The following is a 23,142-nucleotide window of genomic DNA, read 5'->3' as shown; positions in this document are numbered from 1 at the left end:
ATGTTGAAGCACTTTGGGTCACAGTGTTTGTGCTTAAGTATACCTGTGCCCCCCTCCCAAATTTTGCACTGAATCTTAGTATTGTTAACTTTTGTTCCAAAATTTTCATGTAATTGTAATCACTGTCCTCCATTGTAAGATAAAAACAGCTCCCTAAGAGATCTGTGGCTCAGTTCCTTTTGTTCAGTATATATACCTCAGGGTACAGGACCTAAGGCTCTGGCACTTCCTACATAATTTGTTTATAAAAATAATTTTCTGTACCTGTAGGTGCAGGGATTCATAGTGATTTTTCGGTTTTAAAAAATATCTTTCTACACTGTCTGATTTTTAAAAATGAGATTTTCAGTATAAAAGAAATACAGCTATTTTGTAAAAGAAAAATACAGGAGAAAAAGAATAAAGCTACTTTGTTTTAAAATGCAGTATCATTAAAACAAAAGCAAACCAAATTCGTTCTAAGTTTGACTTTAGAGTCAGGAAACTTAAGCTTACATTTTTGGTCTGCCATCTATTACTTTTAAAGCTTGGGCAAATTATTCATTTGAAGTCTAAATTTATTAATCTGTTAATGGGAATAGATTAGAAATCTTCAGAGAAACTCTAGCCTTTGTAACATTATGTGACTATAATGCTGAGAACTGCTTCACTCATCCCATGCATATTTTAAAAATACTAACATTTTGTGTTTGAGCATTTTAATAGGCTCAGAAACTTAAAAATCATGTTTCTTTTCTAACAACATACTCTTTTCAATGGGATATTATGGTTATTATTTAACATGACATTTAGGGACTCAACATACATTAAGGTGATGGCAATAAGATAAATGTAGAAATAACCAGTACCACGTAATTTTTGTAAGTGCTTAAATTGTTGGTAAACAATTTTATGAGTTGGAGGTGTTGAAGCAAATATTATTAATATTTGAACATAAAAGCTGATCAAAGGGGCCTGGTCCACAGAAGATGTTTATTTGATGTAACAAAACAATACAGTTAGTGTTAGATCCAACCACAAAGAGCAAAAGGAATGAAAAATTTGTACAATGTACATAGAAAAAACAAGATATTTACTGTGACAACTATATATTCCTAAAATAATGCTTCTAAAATTACTCAATTATTGAAATCTACATGAAAAAAAGGATGTTAATAGCGACAAAGTGCATAAAATCAAACATTGTATTTTGAGCAAATTAACATACTAGGCAATTTTGCTAAGAATGCATGATTTTTTTTTTCTTGTTTACAGTCTGCTCAAAATATCTTTATACCAACAGGGTAGGCAGAACATTTAGGTTTAATATCAGTTACACAATATTAGCATAAACTTCCACAACTACATAGGGTATTGTTTTCTTTTGAGCTGGCAAAGTGACTATAGAAACATCAGATGATTTCTCTGAATTGAGAATTTTATCCAAATAAATGCCACATACCTTCTAGATATATGCATATCTTTCTATATTATGTAAATAGCTTTACCCATTTAAATAATAAACCATACAGCATTTAAGAATCATTATTATATGATTAACAATGTCATGTTCCAGGTTTAACAATTTCATAGGCCAAAAAAAATTTCTTCTTAAAAACTAGTTTTATAAACGCAGAATATATTCCATGAGTAACTGCTGGTATTTTTTAAGAAAATATATTGTGCAATTGTGGCTACCACGTACTGCTGGCAAAGCATCATTATTTATGTAAAATGTGAAAAAAAAGGTGTAAAAATTTTTCAACTGCTTATGATCATGATGAAAGGTTACTGCCTTCTTACAAAAATTATATTGGCATCTTCTTAAAAATAATTCGAAAAAGGGATAAACTCCCTAGCCAAAAATAAATAAATAAAAAGGTGCATTTTTTAAAATGATACTACTGCAATGCAATGGTTTAAATACTAAAAAACTGAGAAAATGAGCTGTCTGTGATCCAGCATTAAAGAACATACTAAAAAAGAGCATTAATGTAAATTAAGTAGAAAGGGGATCAAAATTGAACTAACCAAGTTTGTGCAGTATTGTAGCCAGGCTTCTAAAATTAGATGTAGAAAATATAAATAGACTGCTTTAGGTAATGAGCCACCAGTGTCCAAAAAAAGGAATGAAATTATGAAAAAGCTCAGTTAACTTGATCCAAAGCTCTGAGTAATTCTTCACCCTGCAGTAGGTTTCTGCTGCCTTGTATAGGAGCATTAACTTCACAATCATAACTGGTCAGCTGTGGTAATCCACTTTCATCCATTGATTGCCCCAGCAGTCTACATGCTAAATCTGAAAAACAAAAGAGATACCTAAGTATACATTCATCTAGTCAATGAATATTTATTAAACACTCACAATGTGTTAGGTATCACAGAAAATAAAGCAAACTTCTGGAAGGGTTTTTAGTTTACCTGGCAAAACCACAACTATGTAAAAAGTAAGTATAATCCAGTGATACTGTTGCTGTATCAGAAATGTTTACAGGATACAATAAAGGCACAAAGAAATAACAATTTGGAAAAAGGCATAAATATGGTGGGCATCGAGGCTGATGCCTGTAATCCTAGCACAGGCAGGAGGATCACTTGAGGCCAGGAGTTTGAAAGCAGCCTGGGCAACATAGTGAGACCCCATCTCTACAAAAAGCAGCCGGGTGTGGTGAGGCATGTTTGTAGTGCGAGCTACTCAGGAGGCTGAGGTAGGATGACTGCTTGAGCTTGAGCACAGGAGTTTGAGACTGCAGTGAGCTATGATCATGCCACTGCACTCCAGGCCTGGGCAACAGAGCGAGACCCTGTCTCAAAAAAAAAAAAGAAAAGAAGTAGTCATAAAAATTCACAAATTTCAGCTTCTATCAATATTGACAGCACATGGACATAGATAAATCAAAGAAAATTACTAAAAATGAAAAGCTCCACCTTGAAATGTTAATCTCTGTATTAAGACCATTACCTGAAATACAACTTTACTTTTTTTTTTTTTTTTTGGGGCAGAGTCTCACCCTTGTCGCCCAGGCTGGAGTGCAGTGGTGCCATCTTGGCTCACTGCAACCTCTGCCTCCCGGGTTCAAGCAATTCTCATGCCTCAGCCTCCCAAGTAGCTGGGATTACAGGCGCCTGCCACCACGCCCAGCTGATTTTTGTATTTTTAGTAGAGACGGGGTTTCACCATGGTGGCCAGGCTGGTCTCCAACTCCTGACCTCAGATGATCCAGCTGCCTCGGGCCTCCCAAAGTGCTGGGATTACAGGTGTGAGCCAGCGCGCCCAGCCACAACTTTACTTTTTAATCTTGCTAAGGAACCAAAGTCATTCTCACTTAGATTAAAGCTCCTAAATAAAAATGTTTCATGTATTTTGTCTTTGTGATGTTCAAGGTCAAAAAGAATAAACTAACCAGAAGGTATTAAAATAATTGTCTTTTGCTCCATTCCATTCTGTTCACTAGATTTGCATCCTTTTACACGTTTCCAAGAAAGTGATGTAGTAGCTGCATGATCCTCTGGCTGCTGTAATAATGTTCCCTATAAACAGTAAAGTTATTTCAAGTTTAGTTTGTTGAATTTTTTTTTTAAACAACCAAAAACCTTTAAATCAGTGTAAATTTAATAACATTATAGGCAGTTTCTTAAATACTACCCTAAATTATTTTGAATTCTTTCTTATTTGTCATCCATTATGACCATTCTGTCTATAAATACTTTCCAGTTAATTTAGTTTGAAAATATCAGAATGTATTATACCACCATTGACTTACCCCAAAACATAGCAGTTCTTTTTAAAATTTGAGATGGATTCTCACTCTTCACCCAGGCTGGAGTGCAGTGGTCTGATCTCAGCTCATCGCAACCTCCACCTCCCGGGTTCAAGCTATTCTCCTGCCTCAGCCTCCAGAGTGGCTGGGATTATAGTCGTGCACCACCACGCCTGGCTAATTTTTGTATTTTTAGTAGAGACAGGGTTTCACCAAGTTGGCCAGGCTGGTCTCGAACTCCTGACCTCAAGTGATCCTCACCTTGGCCTCCCAAAGTGCTGGGATTACAGGCGTGAGGCACTGTGCCTGGCCAATAGCAGTTCTTTTAATAACGCAAAGTAACTTAAAGGGAAGAGAATGAGATTGGTGGTGATATTCAGGGCAGAGTAAGGGGAGAACTTCACTTTTTAACTCAAAATACACTGGAATTGTTTGGAATTTTTATACCAAGAATGTATTTATTAAACATTTGTATTTTTAAAAACCAGTGTATACAGAGTAAAAAAACCCAACGTATAACTTCTGAAAATATAACTTTACTATTTGGAAGAAACGTGGAAACACACACACACACACACGAAATAGCACATTAGCTAGAAAAGCAAAACCTACTACTCTCATACTTACAATTCCTACTGCTTGAAAAAGTGAACCATCATGTTCCATTTTTCGCTTTCTCTGAGCATTCTGCAAAGCTAGTATCTTTGGATTTAGTTCTTCCTCAGGAACTGTAGTTCTGAAAAGAAAAAAATTCTAAATGAAAATATAGCTGTTTTTTTTAAATATCCAGTGAGCTCTTTTAAAGAAAATACATAATTCCTTAGTTCTCCAATATTAAGGAATACAATATACATAAGATAACTTTCCTGATCACTAAAGTTTATCACCTTAAAAGTAAAAGCTTAATTTTTTTTTTTTTTTGGTGAAACAGGGTCTCACTCTGTCAGCCAGGCTGGAGTGCAAAGACACGATCTCTGCTTACTGCAACCAAGCCCTGCCTCTGGAATCAAGTGATCCTCCCACACCTCAGCCTCTCAAGTAGCTGGGATTATGGCTAATTTATATATATATATATATTTGTAGAGACGGGATTTCACCATGTTCCTCAGGCTGGTCTCAAACTCCTGAGCGCAAGTGATCTGCCCACCTTGGCCTCCCAAAGTGCTGGGATTACAGGCGTGAGCACCTGGCCTTCAAAGCTTAATTTAACAGAAAATTTTCTACAGTATGCGTATCCCTATTTTATAAAATAGAGCTGAACACAATTAAATTGACACTATTGTAGAGTCAAAACAGTTAAATATTGTCCTTTTATTCCACCTAATATAACAATGCAGTGATATTGTTGGGACTATTCAAATACAAGATCAATCTCACATTCGTATAGCATTTTCAGTTTATAAAACATTTCAAGTTCATTAGTTCATTTGAACCTTACTTAAGTTCCCAAGATAGGTAAGGCAGGCATATCATACCCATTTTATAAATTAGAACCCCGAGGCCTATTGGGTAACTTTCTCAAAGTCCTACTGCTCACTAGTTGCGATATGGAAGTACACTCTAGGTCTCCAGATCCCTACCTCCCCTCCCCTGCTCTTCCCACTATGCTATTTTTCACTCAGTATTGATCTGGTTATCAAACATGAACTATGTATATCTAAAATTAATATTAAATTGTGAAGAACTGTTTTAATGAGTAAAGTACATCAGCTTTGTTATATTATTTTGACTTTTCAAGACACCCCACAAACCAAATGCATAATCATAATGGCTCCTTGCTGTTCCAGATAGTTGAGAATGCCAAATAGGTAAGTGATCTTATTTTGCAGTTTTCTTTGGTTTTTAAAAAATTTCTATAAAACTTCTATTATATAGACAGGGAAGTTTAAAAATTCTTATATAGATATATTGTCTTTATGAAATGTAACTCAGTCTATTATGTAAATATCATTGTAGTAGTAGTAGTACTTGGTAGTTACGTTTTTAATGGTTTATCTTAATTTTTGAAATTCCTTTCATAAAAATTTTCAGTGTACACTACATTGGAACTTATGTTTAAAAACAGTTGCTAGCTGGGCACAGTGGCTCACAACTGTCATCCCAGCACTTTGGGAGGCTGAGGCAGGCGGATCACCTGAGGTCGGGAGTTTGAGACCAGCCTGATCAACCTGGAGAAACACTGTCTCTACTAAAAATACAAAATTAGCTGGGCATGGTGGTGCATGCCTGTAATCCCAGCTACTCGGGAGGCTGAGGCATGAGATTTGCTTGAACCAGTGAGGCGGCAGTTGCGGTGAGCCGAGATCCGAGATGGCGCCATTGCACTCCAGCCTGGGCAACAAGAGCAAAACTCCGTCTCAAAAAAAAAAAAAAAAAAATTGCTAAAGTGACCTGATGTGTTGTTACACTTTGGCTTTGAGAAGTACAAGAGAACAGTTGTTCAGAAAACTGGATATCCCATCCTCTGTAGCTGACAGTAAACTGTAACTTACAAGTGATTGTCATTTTTATTACTGTATTCATGCATCTGTCAGTCCAACAACCTTTTTTTTTTTTTTTTTTTTTTTTTGAAACCGAGTTTCACTCTTCTCGCCCAGGCTGGAGTGTGTAATGGCACAATCTCGGCTCACTGCAGCCTCCACCTCCAGGGTTCAAGCAATTCTCCTGCCTCAACCTCCCAAGTAGCTGGGATTACAGGCACGTGCCACCATGCCCAGCTAATTTTTGCATTTTTAGTAGACAGGGTTTCACCATGTTGGCCAGGCTGGTCTGGAACTCTTGGCCTCAGGTGATCCACCCGCTTCAGCCTCCCAAAGTGCTGAGATTACGGGCATGAGCCACTGCACCCTGCTTCAACAACCATTTATTGAGGAAGTACTACACATTAGATCATGAGCTAAGTATTAGTATCACTAAAATGCCCAAGACACTATGATTGCCCTCATGGAGCTGAGAGTCAAAAGTGAGTTAGTGACACAGTAAATAAAGTAACATAAAGTACTTCTGAGTTCATCTAAAGCCCCAATGTCTTTTCCAAGCTTAGGGAAAAGACCTCTCCCAGCACTCTAGGTCAAGGTGGGAATGCTAGGCAGGGAAAAAAGCTATGTGTTCTGGCTACGACAGTGGTTCTTTCCTATTGCTACTGATATCTGGCTTAGTCTAGACATAGTAGAGAAGGAATCATTTCCCTCTTCCACATACTTATTAGATAAAACTTAATTTCTTCTAGCTATAGCCTCAAACTTAAACTATGTGAAATCCCCTTACAAATTATATACAGAAAGTATAACTTAAAAATTGGGTCATGTCCATGTTTGTTTGAACTAGCTCCATAGAAGTAATAATTCATGCTTAGATTCCTGGTGTACAGTTTGAAAACCTATGTGGCCTGCAATATATATATATAGCTAATGTTCTACAAATACGTAATGAAAAATAAAAGCAACTTTAATACAAGTTAACTATAAAAAAATTTTAAAAGAGGGGCCTGTAAATATCTATATTGAATGCTGAAGATGGAAGGCTCAATTTGGAATGTGCAATTGGAAATAACCCTTAAATTGGAAGGACTTTTCTTCAGATAAGCTTAAAAAAGAGCTCTAAGAAATGGAAGCATCTAAGTAGCGAGGGTAGTTAACTAGTCTGATTTAAACAACTGTAAGAACTTTAAACAAGTTCTGTAAACACATTTACAGTACTGAGCTGGATTTTATTTTAAAGGTGTTGGAAGAACCTCCTACATTTAGATAGGTAATTTTAGAATTTATAATTATTTTAGAAAAAATAGGAGCGGGCGTGGTGGCTCACACCTGTAATCCCAGCTCTTTCGGAGGCCGAGGCAGGTGGATCACCTGAAGTCGGGAGTTTGAGACCAGCCTGACCAACGTGGAGAAACCCTGTCTCTATGAAAAATACCAAAAAATTAGCCGGGCGTGGTGGTGCATGCCTGTAATCCCAGCTACTCGGGAGGCTGAGGCAGGAGAATCTCATGCACCCAGGAGGTGGAGGTTGCCATGAACTGAGATTGTGCCATGCCATTGCACTCCAGCCTGGGGGACAGAGCGAGACTCTGTCTCAAAAAAAACAAAGAAAGAAAAAGAAAAAATATATGAGGTTAATTTAGAAAGTTTTTTGAGTTCTCAAGAATTTGCCTTAGGGCATATATATCAGAAAGTTTGCTATAAGTTTAAAAATCATGTACTATCACATACATTTATCTCAAAAATAATAAAAGAACTATAACTTGAATGTTACACATAAATACCTTTGACTCAAAGCGACAGATAACACGTTAGGGCTTCTTGGATGAGATTTTTCTGTCTGTTCTATGACTCCTTTTCCTGCTCTGTTTGGTGAGGCTGTCCGACTTTGAGTATCTCTATATGGTGATGATGTGGCACTAGTAGTTTCTTTATGTATGTGGGTAGGAGATGGAGATGCAATCAGTATTTTAATGTCTTCCATACGGTCTTTTGTCACTGTTTTTAATTCATCAGTGGTGGCAGTGGTAGTGGTGGCATTAGCAGTAGGTTCTTGTATTTGAGTCTGCTGGAATACTGTAACTGTGCTTTGAGGACTTGCGCTTTCAGGGCTTGCGGAACTGCTTTCTAATGGTGACAACTGATCGAAGGAACGTAACTGGAAGTCATCATCCATTGGGATATAGGGAGCTAACATCTCCAAGTCTAAATCTGTGTCCTTTAAAACAGCAAATACATGAGTTTTTACAATGCCCACACCTTATAAATAAAAAACAAGTGAAACTCAAAGTCACTTCAGACTAAAAATTAATGAAATTTAATATAAAACAAATAAGTTAATATACCTGAGTAGAAAATGGGTTCTTTGCTTCTGTGTCTTCAGCAAAAAGTTTTTCTACCAATTCCAACTTGAATTCATTGACCATATCACTATCCACATAAAAACAATATTCACTGGGACTATTAGGCTGTAAAAAGAAATATGTTTATTATTTCCTGAAGAAGCCTCCATATACTTTGCTAGTTGTCAGAATTTTCAAACTAGATCTCAGAAAAACCAGAAAACACACAACCAAGTCCATCGTGTTTATCAAATTTTATTTAACTAGGTCGGGCTCAGTGGCTCACGCCTGTAATCCCAGCACTTTGGGAAGCCAAGGTGGGGGGATCATGAGGTCAAGAGATCAAGACCATCCTGGCCAACATGGTGAAACCTTGTCTCTACTAAAAATACAAAAATTAGCTAGGCATGGTGGCATACGCCTGTAATCCCAGCTACTCAGGAGGCTGAGGCAGGAGAATCACTTGAACCTGGGAGGCAGAGGTTGCAGTGAGCCAAGATTGTGCCACTGTACTCCAGCCTGGCGACAGAGTGAGACTCCATCTCAAAAACAAAACAAAACAAAACAAAAAAAATTTAGTGAAAATACTGACATTTTGAAGCTTATACTGGTAACTAATTTTGCCAATATACATATTTCTGACTATGTAATATAACATCATTTACAAAATTGAGATGAAAAGAAACACCTTATTCTAAAGAATAAAACCTATTTGGTAATTCACATTCCACAATGGTACCTAATTGACCAATTAACTAGATGCTACATTCACTGGAATTTACCTTTGAACTGAGAAGGCACACTCCTGTGGTGACTGAGCTACCTAAAAATCTCACAGTTACTGTCGGGGGTGGGAGTAGAAACTTAAGTTATTTTACCTGCATATACCTGAACGAATGTACATTATTACTATTTTAAGAATTCTGGGCAAGAATTTTAACCAAAAACTATAGCTGTGTATTCTAAACAAGAAATTTTGCTTTCCTCCTTCTAACGTTTTTGTTAGATTTACTTTTGTTAGATAAAAACCGAGATGAATCAAACATTTTTTTTCTGTGCTGGGTAAATTAAGCAACCACAGCATAGGATATATATTCATTCAACACAAGGCTATGAGATATCAAATCTCCTACTCTTAGCTTGTCAGTTTTATTCAACAAATACCTAATGTAGAATTATTTACCACTTATTAAAGCTTATTTATGCCTCATTTATCAAGTTATAATGTTCAGATCTAAGTTGCCCTACTCCTGAGCATATTTTTAGATGCAGGAAGCCCTAAAATGGAATCATTCTAGATTTAGAAATAGAGCCCTGTGTGATATCTCTAAGTCTTGGCCAGCCTAGCCTTTAAAGATTATTTTTTGTGTTTATAGGACAATTAATATCAAGACAGATCCAGAATAAAAAAGACCAGTTACTAAGTATTTATTTTATGTAACACTTGTTATTTTCATATTATACTTACCCAAAATTTCAAAATACTGATGGAAATTAGACTAAATTGGGCAAAGAATTTATAAGGTCCTTTCCCATTTAAACCCTGGTAAGTCTATTGCTACCAGACAGTTCTCCAACTCAAAGGGGTAATGGGCCAGGCATGGTAGCTCACGCCTGTAATCCTAGTACTTTGGGAGGCCAAGGCAGGAGGATCGCTTGAGCCCAGGAGTTTAAAACCAGCCTGAGCAACATAGTGAGAACCCCGACTCCACAAAAAAAAAAAAAAAAGGTTAAAAAATTAGCCAGGCATGGTGGTGCAGGCCTGTAGTCCCAGCTACTTGGGAGGCTGAGGTGGGAGAATCATTTGAGCCTGGGAGGTTGAGGCTGTGATTGCACCACTGCACTCCAGCCTGGGTGATAGTGAGACTTTCTCAAAACAAAACAAAACACAATAAAACAAACTAAAAGGGGTAACAGGTATAGGCTGTAGCTACCTTGAGCACACTTAGTACTATTCTCTTTAAATGTCCAAATTCAAGATGTTTTTGTCCTACTGATATAAATAATAGAGAAACAATGTACGTTTCAACTTTTGGTTATATTAAGCTAGTTTCTTCCCATGTTCCTATCTTTGAGCCTAAAACATGTGCTCAGGTCTAGGTTAGGCAATAGCTCTTGCAATAATTTTAAAGTGCTAAAATTCAAACACACACACAAATGTAATTTGTGGTTCAAATGAGTGTTTGAATCAAACTTATAAATACATTCTTGAATGTTAAAATCTGAAAGTTGTCCCTTTCTGATTATATCATGACACCTACCTCAGGTGAACTTTGTCTAGTGCTTCCATCAGAAGGACTAGGTGGCTGATCCTGAATCTGGGGCATGGTAAAAGAAAGTTCCAGTGACTCTGGATTTGGTTCTAATTTTAATGCAACTTCTTGATTGAGTGCAGGGTCAGCACTACTTCGAAGTGGCTTTGGTGTTTCAGCGGTGGGTAATGGAGACATTGCCAAATTTATATTCTGTAATTTTTCGTTGGGTGAGGGGAGCATTACATCATTATATAATGGTACTTCCTCAAGTTGCTGGTCATCAGTTTCTGTGTCTGTGGGGAAAAAATATGAGTCAATCTAAAGTATAGAAGGATTTTTTTTTTTTAACCCAAGACATAGTCTTGCTCTGTTGCCCAGGCTGGAGTGCAATGGCGCAATCTCGGCTCACTGCAACCTCTGCCTCCCAGGTTCAAGCAATTCTCCTGCCTCAGCCTCCCAAGTAGCTGGGATTACAGGCGCACACCACCACGCCCAGCTAATTTTTGTATTTTTGGTAGAGACAGGGTTTCACCATGGTGGCCAGGCTGGTCTCGAACTCCTAACCTCAAGTGATCCACCCGCCTCGGCCTCCCAAAGTGCTGGGATTACAGGCGTGAGCCACTGCGCCCGGCCACAAGGATTTTCACTATAAAAAATTTATGTTCTTTTTCACAAAAGGTTTGTCTAATTCAAACAACAAAATGTCACCAAATTTTCCTTCATCAGAAAGTTTACATACAATAGTATAGTATAACCATAAGTCTGAGTTATCTTTACAATCCACTATTGATACCTCCTCTTAATCTCTATGGCATAAAAGACAAAAGGCAATACCAACCTTTTTATACATTAAAATGTTCTCTACTTTAAAATTGCAGTTTTCATCTTCAATGCTTGATGTTATAGTATGACTACTTTTTTATCCTTTAATGCAACAATGCCTACTTCCATATAACTCTGCTAAACTGCGGAGAAAATCTGACAGCAGGATACAGAAATAGAGTAGCCAGGAAAAATTTATGTGGGAAGAAGAAATACCTTAAGGACACTTTGAAGCACAATTTCCAACAGTATAAAAAAGCAAGAATGGTAAGAAATTACGGGGGCAAAAATATTTAAGCAAATACATTTAAGAAAACTATAAAAATATTATTAGCTTATAATGTCCAATGATTACCAACAAAAACCATAAAGTAATGTTTAGTTGAAATGGGGCTTGTAGCAACTGACACAATTTAGGGGATTAACAAAATAACTACTCACCATTGCTGCCAAAATCTAAAGATATGATTGTGTCTCCAGCGGCTGGGGCCAGCAAAGTTAAAGCATCAGGTTCCTTCTTAAGTTTGTCAAAGAGGCTACTTGTGTCTTCTGATTCAACTTTGGTGAATAGCTGAGTCATTTTCATATCTGAAGATTCAACCGGTTTAAGGACACATTCTGTTTGTTGAAGGGAGAAAATCAAGTCGTGCTGAATAATACCACTGTCAAAACAAGAGAAATTGGTAATTCACAAATGAGCACTTGATACAGTGAGGGGAAGGGGGACTGTGAAATGGTCTCTTAAAAAATTCTGCTTTATGGACAGGAACATTTTAAGATTTCCTGAGATGCATGATCACTCATGCGCACTATGTCACATTTAGGGTTTTAAAATGCTAATACAAAATAAAGACCCAATAAAATTCACAGTATGCAGCCATAAAAAGGAATGAAATCATGTCCTTTGCAGCAACATGGATGCATCTAGAGACCATTATCCTAAGTGAGATAACCCAGGAACAGAAAACCAAATGCTGCATGTTCTCACTTGTAAGTGGGAGCTAAACACTGGGTTACTTGTGGACATAAAGATGGCATCAATAGACACTGAGGACTACTAGGGGAGAGGGGCAAGGGTTGAACAACTGTTGGGTATTATGCTCACTACCTGGGTGACAGGATCAATTGTACCCCAAACCTCAGCATCACATGATATACCCATGTAACAAACCTATGCATGTATCCCCTGAATCAAAAATAAAAGTTGAAGTTAAAAAAAAAAATCCCCAGTACAAGATAATTTGACTAATTTCAGTTAAGAATTTCAGATATCCAGGCTGGGTGCGGTGGCTCATGCCTGTAATCCCAGCACTTTGGGAGGCTGAGGCGGGTGGATCGCTTGAGCCTGGGAGTTCAAGAGCCTGGCCAACATGGCAAAACCCTGTCTCTACTAAAAATACAAAAAATTAGCCCGGTGTGGTGGTGCACACCTGTAGTCCCAGCTACTTGGGAGGCTGAGGCACAAGAATCACTTGAGCTCGGGAGGTGGAGTGAGCCAAGATCACGCCACTGCACTCCAGCCTGGGTGACAGAGTGAGACTCCGTCTCAAAAAAAAAAAAAAAAGAAAAAAAGAATTTCAGATATCCTTTGAGAAGAGTGGTGATGACAAGGCAATTTGTAGTCAAGTACATGAAGGACACCAACAAATCTTCAGAATTGTTGTGCTGACACACATTATGAAATTGGCACAAAAGAACTCTTTGGCATCAATATATGAGGCATGATCTAAGGATAGTCCTAAAGATACACAGATAAATGATCAAGATCTTTCTAAGAGAGGGGCCATATTTTCTTTGGTGGTAAGAACATAAGGTGATACCACCTACAGGATACGGCTGAAGAGGGATGATGAGCAATAGTTTATCTTCATGTTTGGCTTAAATGTAAATTACTCCTTTAATTAACATATTAAATGTTCACTATCTGAAATGAACTGAGAATGCAAAGATTAAAATAGCCAACCCTTGACCTTAAGAAATTTATAACCCATTGTGAAAGTAGATATGTAAACAATTAAAATACACTGTGATAACTGCTAAAATAGAGAAGGCTTGCTTCACTGAGAAGCTAACAAGCTGATACTTGGGATCAAGTGGCATTTGCTAGGCAGATTGGGGTGTGAGGAAGAGAAAGACATTCCAAGTGGAGAATTCTTACATAATGGTAAAGTCACAAAAGAACTCTGTGGCACTAATATTAAAACATTAAAGGATGGTGTCAGAAGTGGCAAAAATAAAAACTGGCCAAAGTCTTCCTAAGAGGGGTGACCCTAGATTTTAAAGGGAAGGCTAAATCTCTAATGCGTGAGTATGATGGTAAACAAGGAGGCTGTACACCTAGGCAAGTGTTTATTTTGGAAATGATAAAAAGATCGCTAAAATTCTAAGGAAAATAAGATGATGACATATCCACACTAGAAAGCTTAGCCTGGTAGTAATGGGCAAGATGGACTAGAATGTGGTAATAATGTGGACAGGTAGACTAGATGGGGCAGGAGTCTAGTAAAATAGATCAAATGAAAAATTAAATTTTGATGTACATAATATTCACAAGCCAAAGAGCTAAGTGAAGAGTTCATGAATATACAAGAGCCATGTATTACATCATATAACTTATTAATCTCATAGAATTTCTTTTTTTTTTAAATTATACTTTAAGTTCTAGGGTACATGTGCACAACGTGCAGATTTGTTACATATGTATACATGTGCCATGTTGGTGTGCTACATCCATTAACTCATCATTTACATTAGGTATATCTCCTAATGCTATCCCTCCCCCATCCCTAATCTCATAGAATTTCATTTAATTTTCATTATAACCTTCTGAAGGATTATCTACATAGATGAAATTCAGAAAAATGAAGACACTTCCCCAAGGTCAGGGAGCTAATGAGTGGTAGAGCTATGATACAAACCTAGGCCAGTATTCTTCCTACAAAAAGAACACAGCCGTCTTGAGATAGTATATGCCGATATCTGTATAACTAGACCAAACCAATCAATGGATCTGGTATTTTTTTCATGGTCATTTTAAAAATAGGAGTGAAGGTATGGGGATAGACAACTACTGACAGTATTTAGTGGCATCACTGTGGAATAGCTGGACTGGAAACCTAGGTCAGAGTATAGAAAATAATAATTTGATGGCGATGTAAAAGAATTAAAATTTAGTTAATATTTATTATCTTATCTTCCTATAAATGAACAGAGTATCCAAAAAGAATTACTATTTGTTCCCCAAAAATGTTTATTTCTCAAACCTACTTACCTCACAACATAATTCACACATACAATGCACTGTGGTTGAGAATTCTTGGTGTTATATATGACAGTTGCTTGAGTTTCAACCCAGACATATCCACCTCTTTTGGCAAGCATCCTGTACTGTCCTGTGGTAACTTGTCCTTTAGTAAACACTAGGGGGAGAAAAGAAAAAGAATCATGCAGAGAAAATATTTTAACTTTGAATTTTCAATTAAATGAACAGATGCTGAATGTTCATTGTTTTGGAAAACAAATGTTTATTTAGTGGAATCAGTTGTAACTGCTTACATTCTGACAGTGTGTCCCAGAATAGCTGAAAATATACCCATTTCCTTTTTCAAAGCCCCTAAATAAAACTCCTTTGCTGCCAATGAGCTAAGTGAAGAGTTCATGAATATACAATCTGCAGTAACTAAAATTCCTTTAATGACTTAGGTTGGTGTCATTAGAGAATAATCAATAGCCTTTTTCAAGAAAATGGTGCCGCAATAACTACCTTAAATTCTGACTACGGTTTCCAGAGAACCAAAGATGCTTTAAAAAGCTGTATGTAGCATATTTAAATATAAATTGATACCACACTGTAAGTCTTTTGGCAATTTAGGCAATTTAAATTAAATATTGATTTGGGAGAAAGTACTAAATAAATCCTAATGATGGTATTATTTTGAGGATTGGGGTGTCCTGACTGCAGACTTGGATTTACTCTTGAGTTCAAGGCTGATCAATCACACAAACTCAGTGATATTCAGGTATCCTCAAGCACAGTGGGAAGTCATGCATAGGTACAGATTAAACAGATGAGATAGTCCAAAGTTTAACTTATCTTGGGGATCTTAACATTCATTTGAGTAAAATTCAGAATCAAATCTTATGTCAAAGGTACTTGTTTTGGGTGACTATAGTAAAAAATAATTTAATTGTACATTTTAAAGAAACTAAAAGAGGCTGGGTGCCAAGGCAGTTGGATACAGTTCGAGACCACCCTGGCCAACATGGCGAAACCCCGTCTATACTAAAAATACAAGTTAGCCAGGCATGGTGGTACACGCCTATAATCCCAGCTACTTGGGAGGATGAGGCATGAGAATCTCTTGAACCCAGAAGGCGGGGGTTGCAGTGAGCTGAGATTGCTCCACTGCACTCCAGCCTGGGCGAGAGTGAGATCCTGTCTCAAAAGAAAAAAATAAATAAAATAAAATAAAATAAAAATAACCAAGAGTATAACTGGATTGTTTGTCACACAAGATAATGCTTGAGGTGACAGGTACTCCATTTATCCTTACGCATTGCATGCCTATATCAAAATATCTCATGTAACCCATAAATATAAACACCTAACTATGCACTTATAAGCATTTTTTAAAATGGTACTTATTACCAAATGTGATGTTCACCACCTTCACATTCATTGATTGTACAAATATTTTCTGAGTGCCTTTTACATACCAACCACTGTTCTGAGTATTTATGTGAATTCTGAAAATTATGCTATTCAATACTCTATAATATTTGGATTTTCAAAAGTCTTTGTGTTTAAAATGCCAGGAAGTTTTGTCTATGATTAAATGATTCTATTTTTACTGATATTTGTTGCAACACATACAAAACACAAAATGGTCAAGATCTCTACTGAATAGGCCTGTCAACATATTTAGTCTAGAACTTTTAACCAGAGAATTAGATGGGTAGCCAAACTGTACAGAGGTTGTAACAGTTAAGTAATTAGAATATCTCTGAGTTCTTCCATTGTACTTACTGTCATGATGAGTTTTGGTCAGATGATCAGAGTCCAAAGCATGATAATATTCATAAATTGAGCGGCCTAAAAGTTCTTCTGGCTCATATCCCATCAATTCGGTAATTCTGTTAGTAAAAAATACAAGATTTAAGAAAAAAAAGGGAGACACTGATAAAGAAAAATTTTCCTCCTCCCGAGTTAACTGATAGGCATTAATCTTATGGACAAGTGAATTTTCAAAAATAAAGAGCATCCTCCTTTGCTTAGAATAAATTTAAACCTCACCTTTGGCAACTACAGTTATTAAATCCAACACCACACATTTCTTTAAGTCCTCTAGGTTCGTCCTGTTATTTAACTCTTTTATCGTGTTCACCCAAACTTGTTACCTATTCTTTTTTTTTGAGACAGAGTTTCCCTTGTGTTGCTCAGGCTGGAGAGCACAATGAGGTGTGATCTCGGCTCACCGCAACCTCCACCTCCTGGGTTCAAGCGATTCCCCTGCCTCAGCCTCCCAAGTAGCTGGGATTACAGGCATGTGCCACCATGCCCAGCTAATTTTGTATTTTTAGTAGGGATGGGGTTTCTCCTTGTTGGTCAGGCTGGTCTTGAACTCCTGACCTCAGGTGATCCACCCGCCTCGGCCTCGCAAAGTACTGGGATTACAGGCATGAGCCAACGTGCCCAGCCTACTTGTTACCTATTCTTATTACATCTCATTATACATACTTTTGGTAACAAGGCAGGGTATTAATAAACAGATAAGAAATACTACTAAACTACATGGTAAAAGTTATAAAGGTAGTCACTGACACTTATTTTAAAATATAGATAAAATCTGTAACATTTTTTCATAAAGCCAAATTCTTTATGTAGTAACTTTTAAGCCCCTAGGCAACACCTCACTTTAAGAGATCAATAGCCATTACACAATTCTAATATCATCAACCAAAGAGCATCTACACTAAATGGGAACTAAAGGAATTATGTTGGTTTTAGAAGATGCTCTTGTACTTAGTTTAGTTTTTGGCATTACATGAAATTATGGGAGTAATTTCAGATAAAACAATATTTCAAATGAAAATAGATTGGAAAACAATCCAATTACCCTATCTAGCTCTCTGGCAGAGAGTAGACCTTTATTTAAGACAGAGACTAGATCTTATTCTCTGTAAGCAGTATGAAATGGCAACAATGACATGAGAAAGAGAAAGCTATCTTCTTAGTACCATGCTGAACAGAAATACTCTCTTCTCAAGTCTTTCTAGGAGCAAAACATGAGTTAAGCTTTTAGATTCTCAGCCTTTAGATTTCAGAGGACTTTCCTACCGAGGTGCAAGCAAACCTTATATAACATGCTGTGTGTCAAAAAAAAACCCCCACCTAACTACAGGAAGGACATAGGCAAGATATCCTATAAAGGTATAAAAGTAACATTGCCTGTGTTCTCACACTTAAAGGCAAGATCTTCCATAGTTTATTACAAAATAAATACATAAATGAAAAGCTGATTTGCCAAAAACCAAACCAAACTCAACTCAAACCCTCAATTCTTTACAAAGGGACATCTCTAAACACAGCAACACCAGGTGGCAGCAGTATAAAGGAAAACATGTTTTTAAACAAAATCAGTCATATTTCTTGAAATTATGCTTTAAAAATAATTTTAATTGGTCTTATATTTTTCTGTTTAAATAAAATCCCCATGGAATTAAAAACTTTTTCACTATTCAAATCTTAATATGCCTATGTGTGCCTGGCATTATTCTAGGCATGAAAATGCAAAGACAAAACTCAACACGTGGCTAATCTTCCAGTAGATGTACTGTACTACTTTGGAAATAATGTGACAAATGCAGTGATGAGAATCTATTCCATGGAATCCTATCATGCAAAGGAATGGTAGAATGAGGAACAGCCTCTTATAGGAGACTTATGACTAGAGACAAAGGAAAGGCAAAACCGCTTTCAGGAAAAAGGTATGGTATAAGCAAAAGATTTTAAAAAATGCTTAACATGGTGCAGGTAACAAAGATTCTATAATATGATTAGTGGAGACAGATATGAGATGATGCTGAGGAAGTAGGTAGGGGGATCAGATTAATGAAGGTATTGTTTATATTGTCATAGGAAGCTCTGATTTAATCTAATGTCAATCAGTGCTTCTCAATCTGAAGTATGTCTATCACTAGAAGATACCAAGAAGTCAAAAATATAAACTGTATATGCTTTCCTCTAAGAAGGTCAGTTTTACACATATTGGAGCAAGAAAAGTGAAGTTAATTTAACTTTAGAGAATTACATAGGTTATATTCTGTACCAAAAGGGTCGGGGTGTCCAGAAAATATGACCAAAAAGTGTTTTTTATGGACTAGGAAACCCATGATCTAAAGCAGTATACTACTCATTTATTTTGAGGCAGGAACTGTTCATCTTCATTTCTACTTTAGTGCCATGAACATAGTAGATGCTCAAATAAAGTGTTGAATAATTTTAAATGATTATTACTCAGTATAGTAAATAGCAGCTATTTGTGGAATATTTTGGAGTTTAGGAGCTTGATATGTTAGATTTTCTTAAAATTGAGCAAAATTTTTTCCATAGCTTGGTTCTCAGGGGTTATAGATGCGAGAAGTTCCTGGAAAGAGCTCTAAACCAGAAAATAACAGTCTGCTGGTCAAACTCAAAACTGTCTTGGTTGATATATGAGCTGGCTGTCTTTACTGTTACCTCCCGTCATGATCATTTTGCTAATTTTCTGCTATAACTAGAGGGGAATGTCACTCCCTTTCTCATTTTTGCTCCACTACCTTCCTTTCTCCCTGGCCTCCTCTCTACTTTGTTACCTTAAGTTTTCAAAAAAATAAAAAATGATTCCTCAAAATAGGATGGAAATCTCTGTTCCATCATACATTTACATGAATACTAGTAGTAAACACCTTAAAATAATTCTTAGCTTTTCTATATTCATTTTCTTAAAGTTGACACCAGTAGTGAAGCATTCACTATGTGCACTAGGCACTCAACAGACTCCTTTAATCCTTACAACATCCTTCCGAGGTATGTTTTTTTTTTTCTTTTTTTAAGATGGAGTCTCACTCCATCTCCCAGGCCGGAGTGCAGTGGTGCAATCTTGGTTCACTGCTACCTCCGCCTCCTGGATTCAAGCAGTTCTCCTACCTCAGCCTCCCAAGTAGCTGGGATCACGGATACGTGCCCCCATACCCAGCTGATTTTTGTATTTTTAGTAGAGATGGGGTTTTACCATGTTGGCCAGGCTGGTTTCAAACTCCTGACCTCAGGTGTTGGTGTGATCTCAGCTCACCACAACATCCACCTCCCAGGTTCAAGCGATTCTCCCACCTCAGCCTCCTGAGTAGTGCCTGCCACCACGCCCCGCTCATTTTTGTATTTTTTAGTAGAGACGGGGTTTCACCACATTGGCCAGGCTGGTCTCGATCTCCTGACCTCAGATGATCCACCCTCTCCGCCTCAGCCTTCCAAAGTGCTGGGATTACAGGTGTGAGCCACCATGCATGGCCAATGCTGAATCTTTGCTATGGTGAATATTCAATAATGCTGTAGACTAATTAAAAATTTCAAATTCACATTTTAGATCTAATTTACCTTTCATCACAATAAGAAAATTTCATATCCAGGCTGTGTCGACTGAGGAAAGTCTTGCTATCTAAAGGAATTTCAATATTTGATGGGTGAGGAATGGGTTCACAAATCAGCACCAAGCAGGTCATAGGTGGTTTCTTATACCCACACTGAGGTTGGTTACTGTTGGTATCATATACGTGAATATGGCCTGTGCAGTGCAATACCTGTGTATGAAGAAGAAAACAAAGCAGTTAAAAAAAAAATATTTACAATGCTAGGAAAAAAAAAAAAAGCAGAGATAAGTAGTTGAGTCTGACATGGCCAGTAAGCTTTGATAAAATTTACTGTCACTAGTGGATTAATCACGTTTTTGAAAATCAGTGAACATTTTTCCTATGATACCACCCATGACCTACTTCCTGCCCAGGGCGTATACATTACTCTTTAAAAAACTCCCCTCGTATAAAGTCTAGGCTGCTTTTTCATTCATCTCATCATCATGGCTGTTTGATAGTTATTTCTTGCACTGATGACTATGTTTCAACATTGAACAAAGATACAAAACCATGATTAATAGAAAATTAAGCCCTATCAGGATTCAAATATTGTGTGGCTGGCAAAGCCAACTGATTAAGTAAGCCTGGTACACCAGTGCCACAATTCACATAATTTAAGTTTGTGCCTCAAATTGGCAAATTACTACACGGTTCTGGATTTTGGGGATCACATGCAAATCAGTTGAAGATATAAATGTTACATAACCAAACACCATGGAACTGTAAACCTTCCCTCACAATTCTAAAGTTATCTTAATACTGCAGTATCTATATATAAATAAAGTGTATCATCAATCACAAATAATTTTCACTTACCTTCCATGTTGCAGACTTTATGTTCATAGTTCTTCCTCGGCTAGTTAGGGTACACTTCATTCTGAGAAAAAAGCTTCGCTGTGTGTTCTGTTCTTTACCCTTTTTCACAGGGCCTAATGAAAGAATGAAATAAAGTTTTAAAGCAACTAAATATACAAATTTGTTACAATAAAAGTAGCAAAGTGCCCATCACCTAGATCAACTGAATACCCGTTCAATTAAGTCTCAGCATGAACACAGTAATTCATTCCCCTTTTACTCACTCCAGCACACCCAAGAGATCTGACACACACTACTCAGTAGCTGTGATTCCCTGAGTTGGCTGAAAGATAATCCGTACTTGGGATAACAGTTAATCATTCAAGCCAGTAAGCTTAGTCAAACTACACAGAAATATAAAAATGGTATGAGTTTGCTCTTTAACTGTGCTATCGGTACACAAGAATCCCTAAAGAAAGAACTTCAGCAAACTCTTCGTATCCTTTCCTGAATGTGTTAGCTCAATTTCTAATAAGCACTCTATGTCTTTATAGAACCTTTTTAAAATAGCAACTTTCTTTTTAATAACAAGTAACATTTTTACATATCTTATTTTTTCCCCCTTAATTTATCTAGTAAAGCAGGCAGAAAATTATTTCTACTTTGTTACTATGAGAAAACAACAACAACAGATCAAATGACTTATCAAAAGTTACAGAAATAGGCAGGGCACGGTGGCTCATGCCTGTAATCCCAGCACTTTGGGAGGCTGAGGCAAGAGGATCACTTGAGGTCAGGAGTTCGAGACCAGCCTGGCCAACATGGTGAAACGCTGTCTCTACTAAAAATACAAAAATTAGCTGGGTGTGATAGTGGGTGCCTGTAATCCCAGCTACTTGGGAGACTGAGGCAGGGGAATCACTCGAACCCGGGAGGCAGAGGTTGCAGTGAGCTGAGACTGTGCCACTGCATTCCATCCTGGGCTATAGAGCGAGAATCCATCTCAAAAAAAAAAAGCTACAAAGTCAGAATTAAGTAAAGTCTATTCACTCCTATTTCAAACCTTCTGTAACTAAAAATGAGATTATATTTAGGTGACTAAGGAAAGAACATCTTGCTGGGCGCAGTGGCTCATGCCTCATGCCTGTAATCCCAGCACTTGGGGAGGCTGAGGCAGGAAGATCACTTGAGGACAGAAGTTTGAGACCATGCTGGCCATGATGGCAAAACCCCATCTCTACTAAAAATATAAATATTAGCTAGGTGTGGTGGCACATGCCTATAATCCCAGCTACTTGGGAGGTTGAGACGTGAGAATCACTTGAACCCAGGAGGCAGAGGTTGCAGTGAACTGAGATTCTGCCACTGCACTCCAGCCTGGGTGACAAAGTGAGACACTGTCTCAAAAAAAAAATTAAAAAAAATAAGGAACTAGCCTCTTGATTTCTTATCTTCATTGGTCAGTGTGCTTCAGAACACATATAAAAATATTTATTATTCAGAACCTGGACTAGATATTGCAGGCAATACAAAGATGAGTAAGACACGCCACCTTTCCTGAAGAAGTTAAAAATGTAGTAGATATAGTAAGGTCAACAAAAACACAATGTAGAGTTGGTACTTGAGACTTACAAAAATGCTTTAAAGAAGGATAGGGAGAGCTTAGAAGATAATTTCTAGTCAAGGGAAATCAAGAAGTCTGGCTTAGAAAAAGAGACATTAGAATGTCAGTAAGTAGAGATGGGTTAGAAGGGTATTCCAAGGAGAAGGAAGAGAATGAAAAGCACAGAGGTAGGAAAAATAGAACATGTTTGAAAAACAGCATATAGTAGTTTGTCCACAATGTAAAGTACACGTAGAAGAGTAGTAAGGCAAAGCTAGAAGGGAAGGTTAGGGCTGTACTATGGAGGGCTGTGGATGTCCACATGGAGTCCTGCCTAAATATTCAACAAGGGGCTTTAAAAAAGCACAATCAGTAACTTAAGGAAAATTAAATTAGCAGCAATATATATGTTAGAATTAGGTGACTGTAATGAGA

At 37.2% G+C, this 23,142-nt stretch overlaps 1 protein-coding gene across 2 annotated transcripts in view; it reads right to left on the bottom strand.

Annotated features, from left to right (window-relative positions):
* Positions 1–953: 953 nt before the first annotated feature.
* The window catches only part of HIF1A (hypoxia inducible factor 1 subunit alpha), a 51,737-nt gene continuing 29,548 nt past the window's right edge, over positions 954–23,142 (bottom strand). For both annotated transcript variants that reach the window (XM_054449896.2, XM_054449895.2), the window contains exons 5-15: positions 21,126–21,238; positions 20,275–20,477; positions 16,666–16,772; positions 14,911–15,058; positions 12,081–12,301; positions 10,824–11,110; positions 8,566–8,688; positions 8,005–8,438; positions 4,368–4,476; positions 3,384–3,510; positions 954–2,278 (exon numbers count right to left, since the gene is read on the bottom strand). In XM_054449896.2, coding sequence (XP_054305871.1) covers positions 2,127–2,278; positions 3,384–3,510; positions 4,368–4,476; positions 8,005–8,438; positions 8,566–8,688; positions 10,824–11,110; positions 12,081–12,301; positions 14,911–15,058; positions 16,666–16,772; positions 20,275–20,477; positions 21,126–21,238 — 2,024 coding nt within the window. In that variant the 3' untranslated portion in view covers positions 954–2,126. The remainder of the gene's footprint in view (positions 2,279–3,383; positions 3,511–4,367; positions 4,477–8,004; positions 8,439–8,565; positions 8,689–10,823; positions 11,111–12,080; positions 12,302–14,910; positions 15,059–16,665; positions 16,773–20,274; positions 20,478–21,125; positions 21,239–23,142) is intronic.

Source organism: Pongo pygmaeus, chromosome 15 (genome assembly GCF_028885625.2).
Source record: "Pongo pygmaeus isolate AG05252 chromosome 15, NHGRI_mPonPyg2-v2.0_pri, whole genome shotgun sequence".
In the NCBI taxonomy this organism is placed as follows: Eukaryota; Metazoa; Chordata; class Mammalia; order Primates; family Hominidae; genus Pongo; species Pongo pygmaeus.
Note: the sequence above shows the minus strand (reverse complement) of the source record. Positions and strands in the feature narration are given on the sequence as shown.